The following is a 22,751-nucleotide window of genomic DNA, read 5'->3' on the forward strand; positions in this document are numbered from 1 at the left end:
TAGTTTTTAGTTAGACAGAAACAGTGTATTTGGAGAAGGCTATATCGTACCTGATCTCCGTACATGGGAGTGGCAACCACTGGAACTCCGCAGTAAGCCGTTTCGGAACTTCCTAGCAGTCCACCGTGGCTCATGAAGACACGAACCTTTGGATGACCTGCGATGAGAAACGAGAATGATAAATATGTCATTCTTTCACGAACAAAATGTTCTGTCGAAATAATTTTCTCATGACGGTAAAAACCACAATTGTACGTGACTTACAAGGTCAGTCGAGAGAAAGAATTGTGAGTCACCGGATACCTCACATATGTACGTATATGTGCAATGTGCATTGATTGTTATAACCATGTGAATAACAGCTTTTTACTCCATTTCAAATAATTAGTACACTACTCATCTCGACTACCACCTTTTTTGCATCTTTTTTACTGCCCCCACTCGCATAACAGTCCCATCTTTGCTGGGTTTCCTATTCATATGGGACAGTATTGCGGTAAAATAGAAAAAAAATCCAACGGCGTTGCGGTGGTTTCGACCGCCGCAGTCGTTCCGCAAACGTCAAAAGTGCTCGGCTCACGCTAAAAAGCTCTCACTCACTTGGTTGCCATAAAATTCAAAAATGATGAAAATTGTTTCATTTATGGTTTATGTAATCGCAATTGCTGCCACAACATGTAACTTATTTCTAAACTATATTAGGTGTAGTTTTAGCACTTTAGTATGCAGCTGTATGCCTTTAAACATAATTTAGATTTTCAACTATTTATTTTTGTTTCAAGACTGTGTGCATACTTTTTGAAGTGTGCAGCAGTTTGACGTTTGCGGAACAGGTCTTCTTTGTCTTCTTCACTCCGCCAGGTTGGAAGATTTCTCTGGATAAGCAATAATGCGAGTGAGGGCAGTTTAGCGGAATTCATCTAAGAATTTCTTGATATATTGCGCATTTCCCACCCCACTGGACCCCTTTCGCAGTTAGAATAAGTGCGGGATCGTGAATAAAACTGCGATTTTGCATCGAATCGTGTCGGTGTCTTCTGCGCACTTATGCATTACAAAGTGCTGAATAAGTGCGCAGAAGACACCGAAACGATTCGATGCAAAATCGCAGTTTTATTCACGATCCCGCACTTATACTAACTGCGAAAGGGGTCCAGTTGGGTGGGAACTGCGCAATACGCGAGCAGCTATTGCGCAGTTCCCACCCAACTGGACCCCTTTCGCAGTTAGTATAAGTGCGGGATCGTGAATAAAACTGCGATTTTGCATCGAATCGTTTCGGTGTCTTCTGCGCACTTATTCAGCACTTTGTAATGCATAAGTGCGCAGAAGACACCGACACGATTCGATGCAAAATCGCAGTTTTATTCACGATCCCGCACTTATTCTAACTGCGAAAGGGGTCCAGTGGGGTGGGAAATGCGCAATACAATATCTACAAAAAATAGCGAACTACTGGGATTGAATCGACTGTATGGTACAATTAACTGTTTTTGGCTACGCAGTCATAAAATGAACAAACGACGTTATTTATTTGCCCAACGTTTCGACACAAACCCCGTGTCGAAACGTTGGGCAAATAAATAACGTCGTTTGTTCATTTTATGACTGCGTAGCCAAAAACAGTTAATAGCGAACTACTTTTAGATCTACTTAGAAGATAAGTTCACAGAGTTCCCAAGTAACATTTTGATGACGAATTAGACTAGTAGAGGTTTTAAGAACCGACATAAAGCCTTATACCTGTTATTTTGGTTTTATGATGATACTAAGAACCTATTCTAGTCTATTTAACTAAAAAAAATACTTTGGTTTAGTATATTGTTGGCAGAGCCGTAGCGTGGGGTTGGCCAGGTTGGCCCCCGCCAAGGGCGCCAGCCGCAAAGGGGCGCCGAAAAGTCCTAAGGCTAGAGGAAAACAGGATGATGCTACTGTTTTCTTGAATGTTATCAAGGTTTCACTTTTTTCAGTATCTAAAATTGGTAATATGTTCTTTAGTTTTCCGTATTCTCATTTTTTTTTAGTTTGTTTTAATTTATTTTGAACATTTACCATAATGTTACCTGGGAATTTATCTAATTTTTATTTTTTTTTGTAATTAGTTAAGCTTTTTTATCGAGCAAAGCAAGATCAAATGCTTTCAAAATTACAGTGATTTTTGTTTAAAAAAAATCCTAGATATTCTCACTAGGTTACTTTCGAAAATTTTCTTCGCATTCATTGATTTTTTTCCTTTATTCCTCAAGAAATTCAGGAAGTTATTTTGGAATTAATTCAGAAATTGGTGAAAGGATTCCTCCTTATATTCCCCCAAAGATTTGATTAGACAATTTTCCACAGCTTCCTTGATAAATTTCGGTAGATACTTATCTTTCAGGGATAAATTTTCTTCAATTTCCTTCGAAAATTTTACATAACTCTATTTCTCATTACTGCTGTTTCACAATTAATGTCCAGGAGTCCTTGAGGAAATTCTTCAATGAATTTCTTCAGAAATTTTCCAAAGTTTCCTCCAGAAAATCTTATAGAGATTTCTGCAAAAATATTTATAAGGATTACTTAGTAACTCTAAATTTCACCAGTAATTCCACCATGGATTCCTATAGAAAATTCAGCAGAGATTCCTTCAGAAATCTTTCCATGGATTTCCTCCAGGGAAATGCCTCTAAGAATTCCTTCAAACATTCTTCCAGGTATTTTTTTTTTTAATCGTATATAGATTTCTTTAGAAATTTTATCAAAGTTGTCAGAAAGTCTTTGGTAGATCCCTTTAAATTGAAGAAATCTCTAATATAGCATAGATAATCTTCCATTGATTCCTTCCGAAATTGTTCCATGCTCACTAGAGATTGAAGAAGATTTTCATGAGATTGCTTAAAAAAGTTTTGCAGGGATTCATTCAAAAATTATTCCAAGTATTTTTTCAAGAGTTCTTCCAGTGATTCTCCACAGTTTTTTACAAGAATTCCTTCAGGCATTTCTTTACGAACTATTCCAGGAATTCCAGCAAGAATTACTCCATGAATTCCATTTGGATTTTTTTCTGAAATGTCTCCCGGATTTTAATATGCACCGGATATTCCTGCAGGAATCCCTCCAGAGATTCCAACATATACTCATGTAGAAATATCTAAAGGAACTTCTCCTGGTATTTATCCAGGCTTACAGGTCTTCTGGGAAATATTTTGAACAAACTTTGGTAAAGTTATTGAAAAATTCTAGTGAAATCAATTGAACTAATCGCCCAAAAAATTTTTTTTTTTCCTTTATTAAGGAGATTTTCAGCCTGAGGCTGGTTCGTCTCCATAGAAAATTCTTACAAAACAACATCTTTGCATACAAAAGTTCATTTTTTAACGTTCCTCAATTTTGATTTAATTGCAGTAGTAACCACTTTTTCTTTATTCTGGCAACCTTGCGGCATGCACATTTTTTTGGGATCCTTTTTCTGTAGCCGAGTTGACAGTCGCCGTTTGTTCGTTTCTGTTTCAATAATTTCCTGACTCGAGCTGTTGGTTTCGTCTTCGTTGCTGGTGCTGCTGCCCGTGTCTTCTTTTTCGTGGTCGGCATCAGATTTTGGAGCACAATGCGGTTCAGATGGGATAGCGGCAGTTGTAGTGGATGGCACGGATGGTGTTTTTTGTTTCCCATTGTGTGTTACCACTCCGCTCAACGCGGGGAAATCACTCTGGGTAAAAAGTAATGCTGTTTTTGGTGAGGATGATGTTGTTCCTTGCGAAACTTCTGAACACTTCCGTTTTGGATGCGCTTCCTTTTGGCAGAACCTGCAACTTTTGACCTGATTTTCGTAGGTCACCAAGGTCTGCTGATTCTCGATCTCGATGTAGGATGGTATCGGTTTAGATAGATGCATCCTCAGTAAACGAACTCCGTTTGGTATTCCTGGAAAATAATGCTTCCAGCGCTCCCTTCCGATAGAGAGTACCACACCGTATCGGTCCTCCATATACTTTTTCACGGTGGTATGAGGGATGTCCGTTGACAGATCATGGATCCGAACGGTAACGGCATCATCATCTACGTAAACTGGTATTTTAAAACTTTTTCCTTCGTGAGCTACTACGTGTCGCATATTGTGTGCATCATGGTATTTTTTAGCTAAATCAGCATCTGATAGTTCAATCAAAACACAGTTTCGAATGGTATGAAACTGTATCATTGCAATATCTTTCAGTTGAAGCTTGATTTTCTCGCACAGAAACTTCTCAATATTGGCCGCATCCGGACGCACTGGAAGAACACTAAAGTCCACGACGAGTATGTTTTTGCGTACATTCGCCATCGTAAATTGCTTTGTAATCACGGAGAAAATTTCGCACACGTCTGTTGTCTTCAGGTGGTGACTGTCAACTGTGAATCGCCCAAAATTGTTAAAATGGATCGTTTGAGGATACCTGAAAACCACTCAAACCCAAGTATTTTCGAAAACAAAATTCAGTTGAAAAAAAAGAATATAAGAAGATGAAAAAAAAAAAAAAAAAAATACTGTAAGACTCTTGAACAAATTTATGCATGTTGAGAATCTGAAATGTTGTTTCTAAGTTTCTAATTATTGTGCTGGGCTTAGTGTGATTCTTGAAGTGCAAAATGTGTTCGTACGTATACTCGTATAAGAGTAATAAATTTTGGTTTTTTGGACAACTCCCATTGAAATTCCCAAAGAAAAACAAGAATCAAAAACTTTTTAATAAAATATAAAAAAAAATCGGTAGAACATGTCAAAGCTCTATCTCTTACGGTTTTCGAAATATGGAGCGTTTTGTGCGAAGTACCCCTAAAACTAGTTTTTTCATTGTAGCTTCAACATATAAAATCCTACAGTTTTGTGACCTTCTACAAACTTGTTCAGGACGTCGAATTACACATTTCTTCAGAAGATGTCAAGTCATTATATCTTAAAACAAAAAAGTTATAGGCAAATTTATCATATTTTAAGGTGTACTTTCACCTTAAGTAACTATTTCCGGCGCAAAATGGCGCAGATGGCTCAGTCGGTAGTTGAAAAATTAATCATTTAGGAGCCCGCAGTAATTTTTACTGTATTGCGTTATTTCCAGCAATATTTTACAACATTTTTGAGCATGATTTATTTATTTATTTACCTAAATTAGCGACACTTTACTCCAAAGTTGCATTCGTGTCGTTTTTGAGCATTGTTTTTACCAAACAAAATATTTTATTCATGATTTTGAATTCATATTGTTTACTATCAGATGGTCAGACAATTTCTGATAAAGTTACTTTAAAATTACCTGTTTGAAGTTTTTTTTTGGGCTGAATATTGATTAAGTAGTTAAGTAGCGCTAGAAATAGGAAGAAGGAAATATTAAACAGTTCAAGATGTGCATCAAAACACATAGTAGATTTTTTTGTTATTTTTTCATGTATTTATATTTATATTTGTTGTTTGACTTTTCAACTACGGAATCAGTATCGGAAAACATCGGGAGAAGTTTTGATTCGTCCGATAGCAGATTAACAGCTTTTTCGGTAATCCACGAGTTTGACTTACAACTGGGAAGCAATAGAAATATATCAGTTATAAATCAATAAAATACAGGGGTGCCGAGAATAACGCGTTAGTTTTTTTTTAATATATTTTAATATTTTTAATCTCTTGACGTTAACCAATTCCATGTTACGTCCCATCGTCTGCATCATGAGTTAATTGAAGCACTTTTCATATTTTTAACAGTACTTTTCACAAAAATCGGGTTGAAAATAAAATTTTATATCAAATTGATCATTTGATATAAAAGATTAACTTTATTTTCACCAGGAAATCGTCAAAATATGTATTGAAGAATGTAAAATTACAACTACCTTAATAAGAACTGCGAAGGTATTTATCAAAACGCATTTGATTTTCTAACCACCGTAGCCATTCAGTTTTATGACAATTAAGTAGGTTGTCATTCGTTTGGGCATAGATATGTTATTATAAGTTTGAAGAAATTCAATACATTTATTTGGAACTAGCTTTAGTTATAACTCTCGGGAACAATATTTTGTTCTGATGTTTTAATTTTTAGTGATAAAAACCCACTGGTTTTTGCAAAAGCGTTGTAAAATATTGCCGCAAGAAACACAGTGCAGTAAAAATTACTGTGGGCTTCTTAATTATTATTTTTTCATTTATTTTGCTTGTATTACAGGCAAAATAATTAGTTTTTGTCATGTATTTAAACCACCTTTCCAACTATTGCCCACGAGGGTTTCCACCCCCAAGTGATAGTAAAAAGTCTAATCTTTCAACTACCGACTGAGCCATCTGCACCATTTTGCGCCGGAAATAGTTACTTAAGGTGAAAGTACACCTTAAAATATGATAAATTTGCCTATAACTTTTTTGTTTTAAGATATAATGAGTCAAGTCATTAGTCGGAAGAAATGTGTAATTCGACGTCTTGAACGAGTTTGTAGAAGGTCACAAAACTGTAGGATTTTATCTGTTGAAGCTACACTGAAAAAACTAGTTTTAGGGGTACTTCGCACAAAACGCTTCATATCTCGAAAACCGTAAGACATGGAGCTTTGACATGTTCTACGATTTTTGTTCTCTTATTATGGGCTACAACTTTGCCGAAGACGTCAAACCTCTAAAAAAATATTTCGAAAAAATATTTTTTTTATCTCACTTCTAGGGGGATTGATCATTTATTACATTTTATCAAAAGACGCCTTTTAACATGCAGAAAAACTTTGTAGAACACGCCAAGCCTCTAGAACCAACCTAAAAAAAGTTATTTAATTTTGATCGTAAAATCATCGATTTCGAACACTGTGCACGCTACGGCTCTGATTGTTGGTATGAGAACATTTCGGCATGGGCTTTTACTACATGTTTGTAGTAAAAACTGCCTAAACGATTATTTTCTTGTAATGCTGAGGGTTCTTACCAGTGTTGAAAATTTCATTTTCTCATATCTAAATTCAACAACCTACAGCTCATTTTAAAAGCTTTACCTGAGAATATGGTATATGGAAAACTTGTGCGGCTAGACCAGTTCTGCATGAAAGTCACAGAAAAATAGCTATTTTTCGAATATGTAAGGTACCGTAAAACGGGATATCTTTGATAATGCGGGTAACTTTGATAGTGCGGAAGGCATTGTATAGTTTATCTAATAACTTTGATTCCTTCAACCTAAGAAAAATGATAACGTAGATCAATTCTATAATGAAAGTTTATCTTAGACGTATGCTCATTAAAACCTAGTTTATATACAACTTTTTGGACAAAAAATAAAAATTGTAGATTTTTTTGTCATTTGTCAACCCCTTCAAACAATCTGCTATACAACTTCGTTACAACTATTTTTTGAATGAATGGAACCTTATTCTCGATAGATTCATCATAGTCGATTCCAAATCTGGCCTTGAATCTCTTAACGAAGTGTGTTTTTACGAAATGGAAGCAATTTTGTAAATTGGGACATAAATCTTCATACATCGATAAACGCCTAAAAGTATGCAATGCCCTTGTAAGTCTATGTAGATAAATCTGTGTTGTTCAAAATTTGTTAATAAAACATTAAAAAACCACCCAAAAAAGAAAAGTCATTATGAATAGCATGTAATCATATATTGATATACTGTTAAACATATATTTTTACAAAGATAATGAGATTTGATAGCCAAATTCACTGTGTTTTTCACTCAGTACTCCACAAACTCATTTTATATGTAGAATTTAGTAAAAAAAAATCAGTGTTTTGATAGAAAAATGTTATCTGATATATGCCACAAAGCTTCTCTCATCATGTTCATACTCCTAAGATTCCAACCTGTGACTATTTTTTGAGATTTGATGTGTTTTCCAGGGCATTATCAAAGTTACCCCAAAATGGAAATCTGATTCTCGCTCATATGGAAACAAAAAGTCACCCAAAATATTTCAGATTATCGAATCTTTCAATTGATATTGATAACTGATACCCCAGTACTTGTTTCAAAAATATAAAAGTCGGCGAAAAACTTTGACATGGAAAAATATTAAGAAAATTTGCTGAAAAACTATCAAAGTTACCCCGTTTTACGGTAAGTGTCACGGACTACCTTTGAAAAACGCCAATTGATATTCACCGTGAATATCATTGGCATTTTTCGGAGGTAGTCCGTGGCATTTACCAAAGAATAAGGATATCAGGAATGACCACTCCGCTGATGTTCGGGGGGACACTATCGCAGCGCTATCTGCGGATGAAAGTTCAAACTTTTATATGGCAGTCTGCGTTACTGATTGAATACGGGTACCAAAACGTACGCACACCACCTTCTCTTATGACAAATCACGAACACTGTTACAGAGAGATCTTCCACCTTAATACGCTTAGAGAGCGCCACTTGTCTTGTCGCTTGACGTTTGCATAGAAAAAGGTAAAAGATGGCATTCTTTATATTTTTATTGTTTGCATTTACTTTAAATATTCGAAAAATAGCGGTTTTTTCGTGACTTTCTTCCGTGACTTGCTCCATGAGTTGATTAGAATGCTCCAGGTGTTCCTTCTTTTTTACTCTCATCTTCACCGAATCCTCCGGTAGTTCCCGAGCAGAAAGGAATAACATAAAATGTGTTATATTGGAAAAATAACTGAGTAACAAAATCAGGAATTTTTGTGTTATTAACATTGCTAGTTATCAACAAGAATTGCTGTAGGAATTACTACAGGAATTTCTCCTGAAATTACTTCAGTTCCATTTATTGCGGGAAATGCTTTAGTAATTCCTCGCATGAATTCGGCATTACTCGCATGAATTACTCCATGAATTCTTACAGGAAATACTCCAGGCTAGACTCCAGGAATTCTCCAGTGTTTTCTCCAGATATTTCTTCAAGGAATTCTTGAATAAAATACTGGAAGTATTTTTGTAGGAATTCTTAGAGATATTCCTGAAAAAAATCTTCAAGGAATTCCTGGAAAAAATCATAGAGAGATTCTTGAAGGAATTCTTGAAAGATTTCTTGGAGGTATTCCTGTAGTAATTCACGGAAGGGAATTCTGGAAGAGATTGTTGGAGCTTGGAGAAGTTCTTGGCGGATGTCTTGGAGGAATTCCTGGACGAATTTTTGGAGGATTTCCTGAAGGAATACTTGGAGGAATTCCGGGGGGTATTCTTGTAGGAATTTCTGGAGGTACTTATTGAAAACCTCTGAAGGTATTCCTAGAAAAATTAATAAAGTAATCTTTGGCCAAATTCCTGGAGAGATTCTTGAAGGAATTTTTGACAGAATTATTGGAGCTGGTCTTGAAGATATTCTTATTAGAGTTCCTGTCGAAATTCTTGAAGGAATTTCTGGAGAAATGCCTGGACGGATTCTTGGAGGAATATTTGGAGAAATTATTTGAAAAATTCCTAGAGGAAGTTTTGGAGAAAATTTTGGAGAAATTCTTGGAGTATTTCCTTGAGAAATTCTTGGAGAAGTTCTTGGAAGAAGTCTCGGAGTAGTTCCTGGAGAAAGCCTTGAAGGAATTCAAGGTTCCCTGAAGAATCTAGGAGGTATTCATAAAGGAATTTTTGAAGTTTTTTTTGTTCGCGAAGGAATCCCTCGGAGTATTCCTGAAGGAACCGCTTAAGGAAAAATTTCTAGAGAAATCGCTGGAGGAACCCCTGGGGGGCTGTTCATGAACCACGTAGATCAAATGTTGGCCATCTCAGCCATGAAGATCATTTGTATGTCAGTGGATGAACAAGTAACACAAAAAATACTCAAAATATTATGAGATACAGCAGAGGCAATCGTGAAAGAATTACATCGATAAAGTAAAGAATTACAAGAGTAGAGCTTGTAGAGCTTGAAGGTCTTAATTCCAGAAAAGTTTGGATGACCTAGATCACCAAGTTATCAAAATTGCACTCTGCGACTCCAAGAGTAGCGTAGATTATGTTCGGTGAGAATTCGCTACAATAAAAATATCCTAAGATTTACGGGTATTGCAACCCATACTTCAAAATACATGGGGTCCATTTGTATGCCAGTGGACACCTAAATAGCAACAAATAGAGATACTCGTAATATAATGAGGTGCAACAGACGCAATCGTAAAAGAATTATGTTGATAGAGTGAAGAAAAACAAGAGTAGAGCCTGTAGACCTTGAAGGTCCTAATTCCAGAATAGTTTGGAAAGCCTGGCATATCCCATGAATGCACTAAAAGCATTACAGCTATGCACTGAAGTTCTATCAGTAGTATAGAATACATTCCAGGATTTTTTTTTTTACAACTAAAGCATGATACAGTATGTAGATATGGAAACCCAAACTTCAAAGGCCCCGTAATGTGGGTAAATCACCTTAGAATGGTGCATTGCGGCGTAAGATCTACCACCACATTAAATTTCGATCTTGTTCATGTTTTCATGCCTTAAGTGGCCGATCAGTGGTGAGCAGACATTCCAGGATCGAGATTTAATGTGTTTTTTAATGTTTTGTTACTAATCCACATTTTATTTCAGGAGTAATCAGGTAAATGCTTTGTTTATAAATGCTTATTAATCATGTTTATGATTGTTTTTCAAACAAATGTATAACAAAATATATACAACACACACTGACATACATTACATATACATATCTCATCATATATTGGGAAAGGGAGGGACCATCAGGGCACCCGATTGAAACGATTTGGACAGGAGCTTGGAACTGCCTCCTCCTTGTTGTTAACATTTCGTGGATTGAGGGCGGGCTCTTCGACCCCATCTATTGGGAGTATTCCGTCAATCGAGGGCTTGATTTTGCAGTTGTTCGTGAGAACTTTCTTCTGGAAGGAGATTCTTTTCCCCTGACGCGGGTTTCGCGCAAGTGTCTCTGCTTGCGGGTCCGCACAACCCTTTTTGGCCCTTCATACAGGAGAATGACTGACCACTAACAGCAGCACAGTCTTGATCAAATCGCTTTTCAGATTATTCCAGTGCTATAGGCAGCTGCCTTGCTACAATAGATGGTGGAACAATATCAAATATCATGGAAACCCAAACTTCAAAGTGTATTGGAGGCCATTTGTATTTCACGGAACTTCCAACTACCAAAATATCAAGTTGCTCATAGCATTGCGAGGTCTAATGGACATCAACGTGACTAAATTTCTGAGTCACAAACGATGATAGATGTTGTAGATCTTAAGAAAATGAATTCCAGAGTAGTTTGGATGACCTAGATTACCCAATCATGATTTTTTTCTAGGGGTGCTTTGAGGCTTTTTGAGTACCGTAGACCATGTTCTGTGATCATTCATCGTGTATAAAATTTGTTGAATATATTGAATTTGTGTCACAAACTTCGGTGTACTTTGGAGGCCTTAGAATTGCTCTGGGATCAAAACTTCAACAGACTATGATGGGTAATGATATCCTGCGTTGCGGGAAAAGTTTGCACGCAAATTTAATCGCAATGATAAATAGACGCGCGCGACTGCAAGAAACCGTTTTGGTGTCATATGCGAATTATTCCTGGGGTAATTTGCGAACTTATTGTAGAAGACACCAAATCGATTTAACGTCAAAGCGCACGTCTATTTACGATTGCGATCAAATTTGCGGGTGGATTTACGGCGAAACGCGCAGTACATTGCATGTCAAGGAGCAGTGAAAATTATTGATGATTAGCAAAACGATGAAATTTGAGCAAAAACATTTAGAATATATAAAAAAAAAAAACAAAAAAAGCCACGTATTTTCGGCTCCCAGCAAAAGGGGGGAGGGTGCAAAGAGGGGAGGTACCATGCATTTCTTAGCACAACTATTTTCCTTGACTATAAAAAAAATTCGGGGTAAAATGTTTTAAAACCTGGTATTACTAATGTTAATCACGGTTTAGACAAAGAATTTTATCCCAATCTAGTGACAAGTGTTCAAATTGGATACCACGATCTTGCAAAGACGAAACGTGCTCTGAAGGTCAATCATTGTGATTTTAGAATCTTTTTTTTTCATATCATAGATATAATTCACTCCAATATAAACCAATAAATCTTTCCACATATACTCATATCGCCGCACGTACATTAACGTTCGGTCTCTTTGGTTCGGTCGAATCATATCTCATGGAACAGAAAAAAATAATCTTCTACCTAGTGGCGTTCAGCTGCTCAACGAATACTACCGAATTGACTCGGCAGACTGTTTTCTGCTTTTCGTCTTTCATTAGACGTCTTTAAACGTTATCGATGACCTAACCCAACAGTGTGATAGAAAATTTACATTTCCGATCGAAGATTTAGAGGCACATTAGAAGTATTGGAAATGAGTATTTTATTTATTTTTTATTACAGAAAATCTAAAAAAATCGAGAAAAATGTCCTAACATAATCGATAGATATCTGTAGTAAAAAAAACATTTTCAAAATTACTTCCGCAGAAAGTTTTCAAAAGGTCCAAAATCTTCGATCTGAAGTGTTTTTCGTTTCATTAGCACCAATAAGTCCCACGCTTGGAAACCGTGTGATCTAATTTTGGGTCTGGCGATGATACAGCAAAAACAAAATAGCTTGCGCCACTCAATAATGGCTCGTCTGGCTACTGTCCTGCCCGACAATCAGCAGTGGTGACAAGTGGAAAAATATTTGATTTTTGGTATATAGATAGGTACGTATGTGTACATTTGCAACGGAAGTGTTTCGTTTGGTGATGTCTGCAGATGCAGGTATGTAGGTCAGCAGCGATAACGTGCGTGGACAGTGAGTGAGACCATGCAGAAGACGGCTAAAGCTACATGTCTGTGCTTGGGTCAATGGTCTTTCTGGAGTTAGATGGTTTCAAGACTTCTCTGGGCATAGAATCTACCACATGATACAGTAATGCAGAATTGTTAAAAGGTGCAATAGTACTTACATAGGATTTCCTTCTGTGGTAGCCACTTCCTAATGTACACGTTGGACGGCTGATTTGGCAGAGTTTCGTTCTCCCACTTCCAGATGACTCGTTGCTTAAACGAGCCCAGTGCACTCAGTAGCGCATTGCGTTTGTCCTCCGGAAGGGTTTCCGCTCGGATCATCGAGCCCCAGCTGATGTAGATCACTCCGTGGTCGGCCGTATCCAGCAGTTGCTTCAGCTTTGCGTCCAGTTCTCTGAACACCTGAATGTGCGCTCCTCCGATTTCGACCACAGCTGGAGTCAACGGCTTTGGACCGCTGAGCGAGTAGTGCTGATTGACGAACATCATGCTGGTTCGCTTCTGGAGGTCCTTGATGTCCGGCAAGCCTTCACCGAAGCGTTGTTTGATCATCGCATTGGCGGCATTATCGTTGAACCAGCTGTACATGGCTTTGAACGTTTGTGCGGTGATGAAGTTGGCCGTTCGCTGCGAGAAGCTCATCTTCTCCGAATAGCCCATGAACAGAGCTGGGATGTACGATGGGTTAATTGGATTGCCAATTCGGTCATAATGCCACGGCATCAGCGGGCAACTACTGAGCCCAATGAAGGGTGCATTCAACAGGTGTGCCACACCGAGCATACAGTCGTTGTTGAATTGTTCCACCAGTATCAGATCGTACTGGACTTTGGATTCCAGTATTTGCTTGATGGCGGCTGAGTTGAGCGCATTATCACAGGCTTGCTTACCCCAATCGTACAGCATGAAGAATTCCATGAAGTGGGAGAAGGCGGGTCGGTATTCGAATAGCTGGAAATCGAAAAAAATGGAAGGAGATTTAGCATAAGTGTACATGGGCGTAGCCAGAGTTGGGCATTTCTCCAGGAAAACCATTTCAATTTTATCATAGAATTTTAAATTGTGTGAGTCCATCCAATGATTCCAACAATAAAATTCGTCCATAATTCCTTCAGGAGTTCCACTTGGAATTCTTTCAGGAACTGCTCCAGGAATTAATCCAGTACTTCCTCCTGGAAATGTATAGGGATTCCCTTAGGAATTCCCCTTGGTATTGCGTCCAAGATTTCTTCTGGGGTTTCTTCAGGAATTCCTCCAGAAACTGCTACAGGGATTCCTCTATGAGTTCCTCCACGAACTTCTCTTAGGATTCCTTCACGATTTCTCCAAAAATTTCATCTGTGATTTCTTCAGGAATTCTTCCTGGGATTCTTCCAAGAATTCCTCCAAAGATTCACTCGAAAATTTCTTCTGTGATTCTTTCAGGAACAACTCCAGGGAAATTCCTCCAAGGATTCTCCCAGGAACTCTTTATAGCATTCCTTCAGGAGTTCCTCTTGGAATTGCTTCCAGGATTCCGCATGGGGTTTCTTCAGGAATTCCTGCAGGGATTCCTTCAGGAACTGCAACAGAGATTCCTCAAGGAGCTCCTCCACGAACTCATCTTAGTATTCCTTCAAGATATCTCCAAGAATTCCATGTGCGATTTCTTCAGGAATTCTTCCTGGGATTCCTCCAGGAATTCCTTAAGGGATTCCTCCATGAATTACTCCAGGGATTCCTTTGGAAATTGCTGCAGGGATCCCTCTCAAAATCTCTCCAGGGAATCCTACAGAAATGCCTCTAGAGATTCCAGGATTTTCTCTAGGAATACCTTCTGAAATTTTTCCAGGGATTCCTCCAGGAATTCTTCCAGAATTTCCTCCAAGAGTTGCTGAAAGGATTCCTCCAGGAATTCTAACAGGAATTCCGCTCAAAATTGCTCCAGGAACTTCTGCAGGGATTTCTCCATGAATATTTCCAGGGATTCTTTCAGTAATTCCTTCGAGGATTTTTCCAGGAATTCCTCCAGAAATCCTCCAGGAATTCTCAAGGGATTGCTTCAGAAATTTCTCCAAGAGATACCCTAGAGAATCCTCCAGAAATTCATCCAGTAATTGATTCCTCCAGGAATTCCCTCAGGGATTCTTCCAGCAATTCCCACAGGAATACCTCCAGGCATTCCTCCAGGATTTTATCCAGGAATTTCTCCAGGAACTCCTCCATTGATTTCTCCGGGAATTGATCCAGGTATTGCATCTGAACAACCCTCAGAAATTTTGTCATCAACTTCTTCAGGAACTTCTGTAGGAAATCCTCTAGGAATTTCTTCAGAAATTCATCGAGGAAATTTTTCGGGAATACCTTCAGGATTTTTGCAGGATTGTTTCCAAAGATTCCTTCAGGAATCGCTTCAGAGATTCCTCCAGGGATTCCTCCTCCTCGTCTTCCTCCTCCTCCTCCTCCTCCTCCTCCTCCTCCATCTTCAAAAATTCCACCAGGAAATTTCCTGGAATTGCTGCTGGACATCTTTCAGAAATTATGTTAGCAATTTCTCCAAGAATTTCTCCAGGAAATCCTCTAGGGATTTCTTCAGAGATTTTTTCAGGGATTCTTCCAAGCTTTTCTCCATGAATTCCTCCAGGGATTCCTCCTGAGATCTCCACAAATTTCTCCAGGGATTTTACAGGATTTTACTAGAGATTCCTCCAGAAAATTCTTCGGAGATTCCTTCAGGAAATCCTCCAGAAATTCCTCCATGGATTCTTCTAGGAATTTCTTCTGAAACTACTCAAGTGATTGTTCCAGAAATTTCTCAAGGAATTCCTCCCAGAATTCCTCTGAAGATTTCTCCAGGAATTCTTCCAGGGATTGCTCCAAGAATTTATCCAAGAATTTCACCAGGAAATTCTCCAGGAATTCCTGCTGGAGCTCATCCAAGAATTGCTCCATGAATTTTTCCAGGGATTACACCAGAAATTCGTTCAGAAGTTCCTCCAGGCATTCCTTCAGGATTCTCTCAAGATATTTTTCTAGAAATTACTTCAGGGATTCCTCCAGGAATTCCTTCAGGAATTTCTCTAAGAACTCCTCCAAAGATTTCTTCAGAAATTCCTCTGAGATTTACTCTAGGAATTCCTCAAGAGATTTCTTTCTTTCTAGGGATACCATCTTGATTTTTTTTTTCATAAATTTCTCCAAAAATTCCTCTGGAGATTTCTCCAGAAATTCTTCCAGGAATTCCTACCGGGTCTCATCCAAGAATTTATCCAGGAATTCCTCCGGGAATTCTTCCAGGGATTGCTCCAGGAATACCTGAAATGATTTCTTCATACATTCCTCTCAATTTCTCCTCAAAAATTCATTAAAGAGTTCCTTATGAAATTTCAAAAATCCTTCAATCATTTGTTTTTGGGATGTACCCAAGAATGTTTCCAGGATTACCTGATGATTGTTTTTAATTATTTCAAGAAATTTTGGAGGAATTTGAAGATAATTTAAAAAGGATGCACACAGGAATCAGGAAATTATCCAGGAATTCTTTCAAGATCCCCTTCAGCAGTTTCTTCAGAAGTTTACTAAGGGATGCCATTAGCAATTCCTACAATAAGCGAGACAATAAGTCCTCCAGTGATTCTTACATGCTAAGAGTGTTTTCAGATATTTCTCCAGGGATTCATCCAGGAAAGACTATTTCGGAATTCTTCATAGTTTTTCTATAAATTCCTTCTTAAATTCCTCCAGACAGTTATTTTTGAATGAATGCCAGGATCTTTTCAAAAAGTCCATTATTTGAGAGTTCTCCGAAAATACCTGCAGCAAAATTCTTCAAGAATTTCTCTAGGCATTTCTTCCAGGAATTCTCACAGGAATAACTCGAGGGTTTTCTTCAGTGATAGTTTAAAGGCTTTTATGAGAATATTTTAAAAAATATTTCCAAGGATCCTCCCGGGAATACGTCAATTGATATTTTTATAGGATTATGCTCTGAGATGAGTATTTGCAGTATATGAGTATATAAAACAATCTTTAGGGAGATTTCGACAAGGATATACTCGGAACAATTCAACTGAAGGCTTATTCTTAAAGGAATAGAGGTCCAGGACATTCCAAGATTGCCAATAAGCATATACACTGTGGTGCATAATTGATCGGACAAACGCTGATTTTCATACAAAATCGCCATGTTTGAGGTGCTGTAACTATGGTTTGCTTTGGTGGATTGAGCTCAATTTTTGACACGGAACTACGAATATGCTGAATTTTGTGTATACAAAGTATAACATGTTTTCGTTCACAGGTCTGGGCGTGGCACGGCGTTGAAAATATTGCAAAAGTGATCGGACAGCGGTACCCCTTTGATTTACACGCGTGCCGCTGTCCGATCACTTTTGCAATATTTTCAACGCCTTGCCACGCCCAAACCTGTGAAGGAAAACATTTTATACTTTGTATACACAAAATTCAGCATATTCGTAGTTTTGTGTCAAAAATTGAGCTCAATCCACCAAAGCAAACTATAGTTACAGCATCTCAAACTTGGCCATTTTGTATGAAAATCGGCGTTTGTCCGATCAATTATGCACCACAGTGTACAATTCACATATGTATATGTATATGTACAAATTACTGAAAGAACTCCAGTTAGTCATGGAAGACATTATGCAGACATTTTGAAAACAAAAAATCTTCGGCCGGGGTTTCATTATGTTCTATTGGAATATCTTGTTTAAGGCAATCAAAAAGAAACTTCTGGATTAGTCCTCAAAAGAGTTGGTAATTTCCAAAAGAGCTCAGCTTTAATTTCTTACGAATGTTTTGTAGATATCACCAAAAAAATCTTAGGTCCAGAAGAAACAATGCCCGAGTAATCCTAAAATTCTAAATCTTCCAGAAACTGTCCACCGCTAACAGCACCACGTTAACTTGTGTAGAACAGGCGAGCTATTTTCAACGTATTATTCAAAATACAACATCGGGAGTGCTGAAGGGTTAAATAGGGTGGGGCGGGGCAAGATGGGTCAGTGCCATTTTTGGGCGCATTACTCATGTTTTGTTGATGTTAATAATTTTGTTAGATGACCAGCATGAATATACAAAAGTTTGGAGCATTGATTGAAAAATAATTATTCACTCTTATTGGAAATAAAAAATAAAATGGTTTTTAGCTACCATATAATCTCCATATAAACGGCCGCGGGGCAAGATGGGTCACCTTCAATTTATTGTTGGAGCATTCAAAAGTTAATTATTTTTTATTACAAGACCATCTCATAAATGACTTCAATCAATCAATCAATCAATGAACGCTCAAAATTATAACATAAAATTATGATAATTTTTTAGTGAAAACATCGATTTTCAAGTCGCCTTAGGACCACTCAAATCGTAAAGTTTTTTATATTCCAAATAAATTTATAAAATGTTTACTAGTAGCTCTTGTTTACTCAGTATGGATATGGAGCATATATGAATGCGGAACAAATCTCATATTTTGACGTTTTTCGTTGAGAAAATGTGAATTACTTAAAAGGTGACCCATCTTGCCCCGCACTTTTTTCACGGCGCCAAATTGATCACTTTTTAAAACTGCTCGTTTAACATCATATTTTGTATGTAATGAACTTTTTATCGCCTTTTAGCATAGCTAACTAGTGTATTAAAGAGTAGCGGACGAATACAAACCAATACGATTTGTATTTACAAAGTTATGGTGACCCATCTTGCCCCGCCCCACCCTATTTTAGAGTGTAATATTATTATATTCAATTTCATCGTGTTGCGTTAAGTTATAAAAACTAGTAGGTAGGTATAAATTTGCCAAGGGTGCTTGGACCCCCCCCCCCCCCCTGACCAAAAAGCTGCCTACGCCCTTGTAAGTGTAGGTTGTAATTTAAACCTTATATTAGTCCACCTTAAATTGACCTGATGTCTCCGCATTTCTTAATTTTTATTTTATTTAGAAAAAATCAGAATCAAGGTGTTTGAGTTATGATAACTTGCATTGTTGTCGTCTTAACCGTTTTCTTTTTCGCACATTTGAAAGTGCATTAAAAACGCAGTTTTAAGAAATTTTGGTGAGCTCGTTTCATACTACTTCTGCTATTCACTCTAGATCTACATTTTCTATTTTTGTGTTTGTCGATTTTGTCCGAATTTCAAATGTATTCAATCAAATTAAACCAAATGTCAACAATCTTGTTCTCCATCACTTCAGTTGGTTTATTATGTTAGTTCTTTCCTCATGTCTCTATCAGTTGTGGTCAGTCAGTCATTCAGTGATCAAATTTCTTACTTATTCCGTGTTATCAAATTACTCACCTCGAAGCTGACCGAATCCGACAGCAGCTTCATTCCTTCCAGCGGTATATCGACATAGTTCGGCGGAGGGTCATCTTTCGGGAAGTGGCTTACGACAGTCACCTCGTGGCCCACCGCAGCTAACCCCTTCAGGACTGGCTCGAAAAAGTGAAAATGACTGGCGCCCGGATGGGGGAATAGTCCCAGAATTTTGTACGACCAGGCCGGTTCACACGCTAGGAGGCTCAGAAGCGCCAATATCACAGCCAACGGTTTCATCCTGGCGACGGCGTCGACTCACTTCATCCAACCTACCTGTTGCATGCATAATGAAATGAGGTTTTAAATTTCAGCTGATTTTTTAAACAAAACTCGTTTTGCTGATACACGACACCTTTCGTGGAGATCGCAGCTGGATCTAAATCTTCAGAGATAAGTCAAGAGAGCTTAAGCAGAACAGCACCACAAGAAACGATTCAATCTCAGCTGAACGCAATTGGATGGATTGGTTGGCGGTCGTCAGCTGATTGTTATTCAAGAGTCGTATTCCTCTCCGAATGGAAACTCTCTTAGACAGTGTGGAGGCAATTTGCGCACACGTCTAACTCAAGGTCTTTGCTTCTCCCTTTTCATGCTGTTATGCCTTCATGAAGTTTCGGTTTCGTTTACGTTCTTATAGCCCTGGGAGATTGCCAGTCTAATATGGTTTGAACCATAAACAGAAAACAGACAAATAAGCAATACTGTTTGAATTGGGTGAGATCAGTACCCCAGTAATGATTTAGTGTTAGATAATTTCGGTCGTTTCAGAAGCAAATTAGCGAACGCTTAATGGTGCGACATGATGACTTTCAAGTCGTAAAACAGTGGCAGATTACACACGACATATAACAAAGTATTGCTAAGTCATTGCAATTTCGAATAACAGGTACTATGACGGTCAGCTTCGAAGTGATTCAAGCATTTAATCTCGGAAATTTACCGGATTTGTTCATTCATGATGAGTTTTGCTGACCTATACGTAAACAACAAACAGGCACGACTTACTTAGTCGATAGATGTGCTTGAATGGTTTTGTGACGGAGTTGTGACATCCTCATAAATCGTTAACTCATTTTACCTCAACTGATGGTGGTTTACTTTATGTTTCAATTGTAAATTAATTTACAAACAATTCAAACAAAAATGTAGTAAATCATACACTCATCCATCATTTATTGTATACTACAGAAACTCCGCTTAACAAATGCACTCCTTAACATAATTATGTACGCGACTATAGTACCAATACTTGAATTCTTGCAGGCTTGACAGTTTTTTGCAACTTGCCGAACCACGGTGCGAAGGTTCGGCACATGAAAGCGTTGACGAACTTCATTGTGGACCATCTCGTAATTCGCATGTGTACGGTGTACGTAGCCCATTGCCCTCAGAAGGCGTTACCGTCTGGAGAAGTTTCCCCAACAAATTGCTTCCTCGGTGGAGCCACCAACCGCCTCTTGGTGAACCGGACATGGTCGAAGCTCTTCGTCCGTAACGAATGGACCTAATGACGATTTCTTCGGCCACTCCGTTTCCGGAAGATATAGGAAACTCGGCCCTCGAAACCAGCGGGATTCGACGTCTGTGGATGGTCCTCTCCCCCCACTTGGTGGCCTCATCGGCTACGTTATGTTGCTTGGGGACCCATCTCCATTCTGTTGCCTCCGTTTTGTTCAGGATCTCTCCTACTCGAAATGCCACGAACTGTCGATACCTGCAGTGTTGTGATTGGATCCACGCAATGTTGCCGAAAAATCTGTCCATAGAACTCGGCGACTAATCGGAATCGTGTGGTATTCGCAAACTGATTTTGATAATCTTGCTCCCAGCAGTGCACCCATAAGCTCCAAGTGTGGAACCGACAATGATTTTAGTGGAGCTACCTTTGCTTTGGCCATCACCAATGTGCAAAACACCGTGTCACTCACCGCTGTCCGAAAATAGGCTGCTGCAGCGAACGCTTCTCCACTTGCGTTCGTGAAATGGCGTTCGATGAAATGGCGATTCTGTACCAGAGCAACGGAAAATCCAGGAAACTCATCGAGAAGACCAGCCCGGTCTACAAGCTCTCTCCATACATCGACCACCAGGGAGTAATGCACAAGGACAGTCGTATATGATCGGCAGCGTATTTAACCTACGTTCCCGATTATCTTACCTAGACGCCATCCTCTGACTTTGCTCCTGATCAACTGGTACCATCGTCGCTACCTGCATGCGAAGCACGAGACGGTCCATAATGAAATTCGTCAACGCTTTCATGTGCCGAACCTTCGCACCGTGGTTCGGCAAGTTGCAAAAAACTGTCAAGCCTGCAATTCTTTATCGAAGTCCGAAACATCTACCCAACAATCTCCATCCTGGGTGATTGCCCGCCATCGCCTTGATCTGTGGCCAGGTCAAATTTCTGTCGACTTGCTTGATTTTGTTGTAGATGCTGCGCTGCCCTGAGCCTCTGGGTCTGCCTCTGCTTCGACGTCCTGCTGGGTTCCCCAGCCAGCAATTTGGTTGCTATATCGAAATTGCAACTGAAATAGTCACACATATATAGCACCAAAGAAATCGTATTCAATGCACGAAACAGGCATATACATACTAAAGTGGAGGCCATATCGAATCATATATACGATTACTGCGATTCCATTCAACATAATTTACGTTTTCCGGAAAAAAATCTACGATTTCGCCGATTTTATCCGTCTAAATATACGATTATGCATGATATTATTACGATTGGGAATACCAATATACGACTCAAGATTTTCAAATAAAAAAAAATGCAAATGGTGTTCAGTGGGAAACGAACTTAGGTCCTTTGATTGAGAACTGCGCGTTATCTCTATTGGCTATATCGCCAAGTTGAAAATAGAGAGTTCAAAATGAATGGCATGAAACGAATAAAAATTAGCATGATACGGTGCGAGACTTGTGGTGGGAGCGTTATTGTTGTGCAATGAGTGGCACCAAAAGTGGTGCCGTGCAAGAGGCCCGGAATTCACATCGTTGTTGGAATCTATACATCACTTACAATAATCTGCTAGTCATCTGCTAGTATGAAAACCTATAATGAATATAGGTTGAAATTATTGGTTGAAATTATTATATATTATGGTTGAAATGTGTCAACAACAACAACAAAAATACACATTTGTGATGAATGCTATTTTTTTCTTTTTCTCCATCATACAAATATGTAAACAAAACCATTTACGATTTCCGAAATTAAGATTCGACTATTAAAAGGGCGACTGTAAAAATGAATATACGATTTCTACGATTTCATTCACTTCGTATACGACGCAAATGTGACGCAAACGATCAATATACAACATTGTTATAGTTGTATACGATTTCACCGATTTTGATCATACCTTTAGGTAGCAAGCTCGATTTGGCAGATTCATATACGATGTGAAGCGACGATTTCCACGATTTAAAGAAATCATATATACGATGCTAGCGAACTTGCAGCTTGACACTAAGAATGTATGTTTTTTTCAAGATTCTATCCGATTCTGTGCGATCCTACCGATAGTATCTCGCACCTTTTATGATCGGAGACGACTATATGAAACAAAATCGCAATTGAAATTTAATTTGGCATGAAATGCGATTTTTCGCAATCATTGTCAACAAATATACATATTATTATACAATTCTGATTCAATATATGAAAATATACGATTTTTTTCACACAATGATTTACGATACGTGGTTGGCTGGGTCCAATCTA

The 22,751-nt window shown here is 38.3% G+C and overlaps 1 protein-coding gene across 2 annotated transcripts in view; it reads right to left on the minus strand.

Annotated features, from left to right (window-relative positions):
* The window catches only part of LOC109398287 (UDP-glycosyltransferase UGT5), a 46,424-nt gene that overhangs the window by 911 nt on the left and 22,762 nt on the right, over positions 1 to 22,751 (minus strand). Inside the window, exons 2-4 of one of the 2 annotated variants that reach the window (XM_029864308.2) lie at positions 18,998 to 19,291; positions 12,856 to 13,648; positions 51 to 157 (exon numbers count right to left, since the gene is read on the minus strand). In XM_029864308.2, coding sequence (XP_029720168.2) covers positions 51 to 157; positions 12,856 to 13,648; positions 18,998 to 19,255 — 1,158 coding nt within the window. In that variant the 5' untranslated portion in view covers positions 19,256 to 19,291. The remainder of the gene's footprint in view (positions 1 to 50; positions 158 to 12,855; positions 13,649 to 18,997; positions 19,292 to 22,751) is intronic. The other variant, XM_029864310.2, reaches the window with a different exon arrangement.

Source organism: Aedes albopictus, chromosome 2, assembly GCF_035046485.1.
Source record: "Aedes albopictus strain Foshan chromosome 2, AalbF5, whole genome shotgun sequence".
In the NCBI taxonomy this organism is placed as follows: Eukaryota; Metazoa; Arthropoda; class Insecta; order Diptera; family Culicidae; genus Aedes; species Aedes albopictus.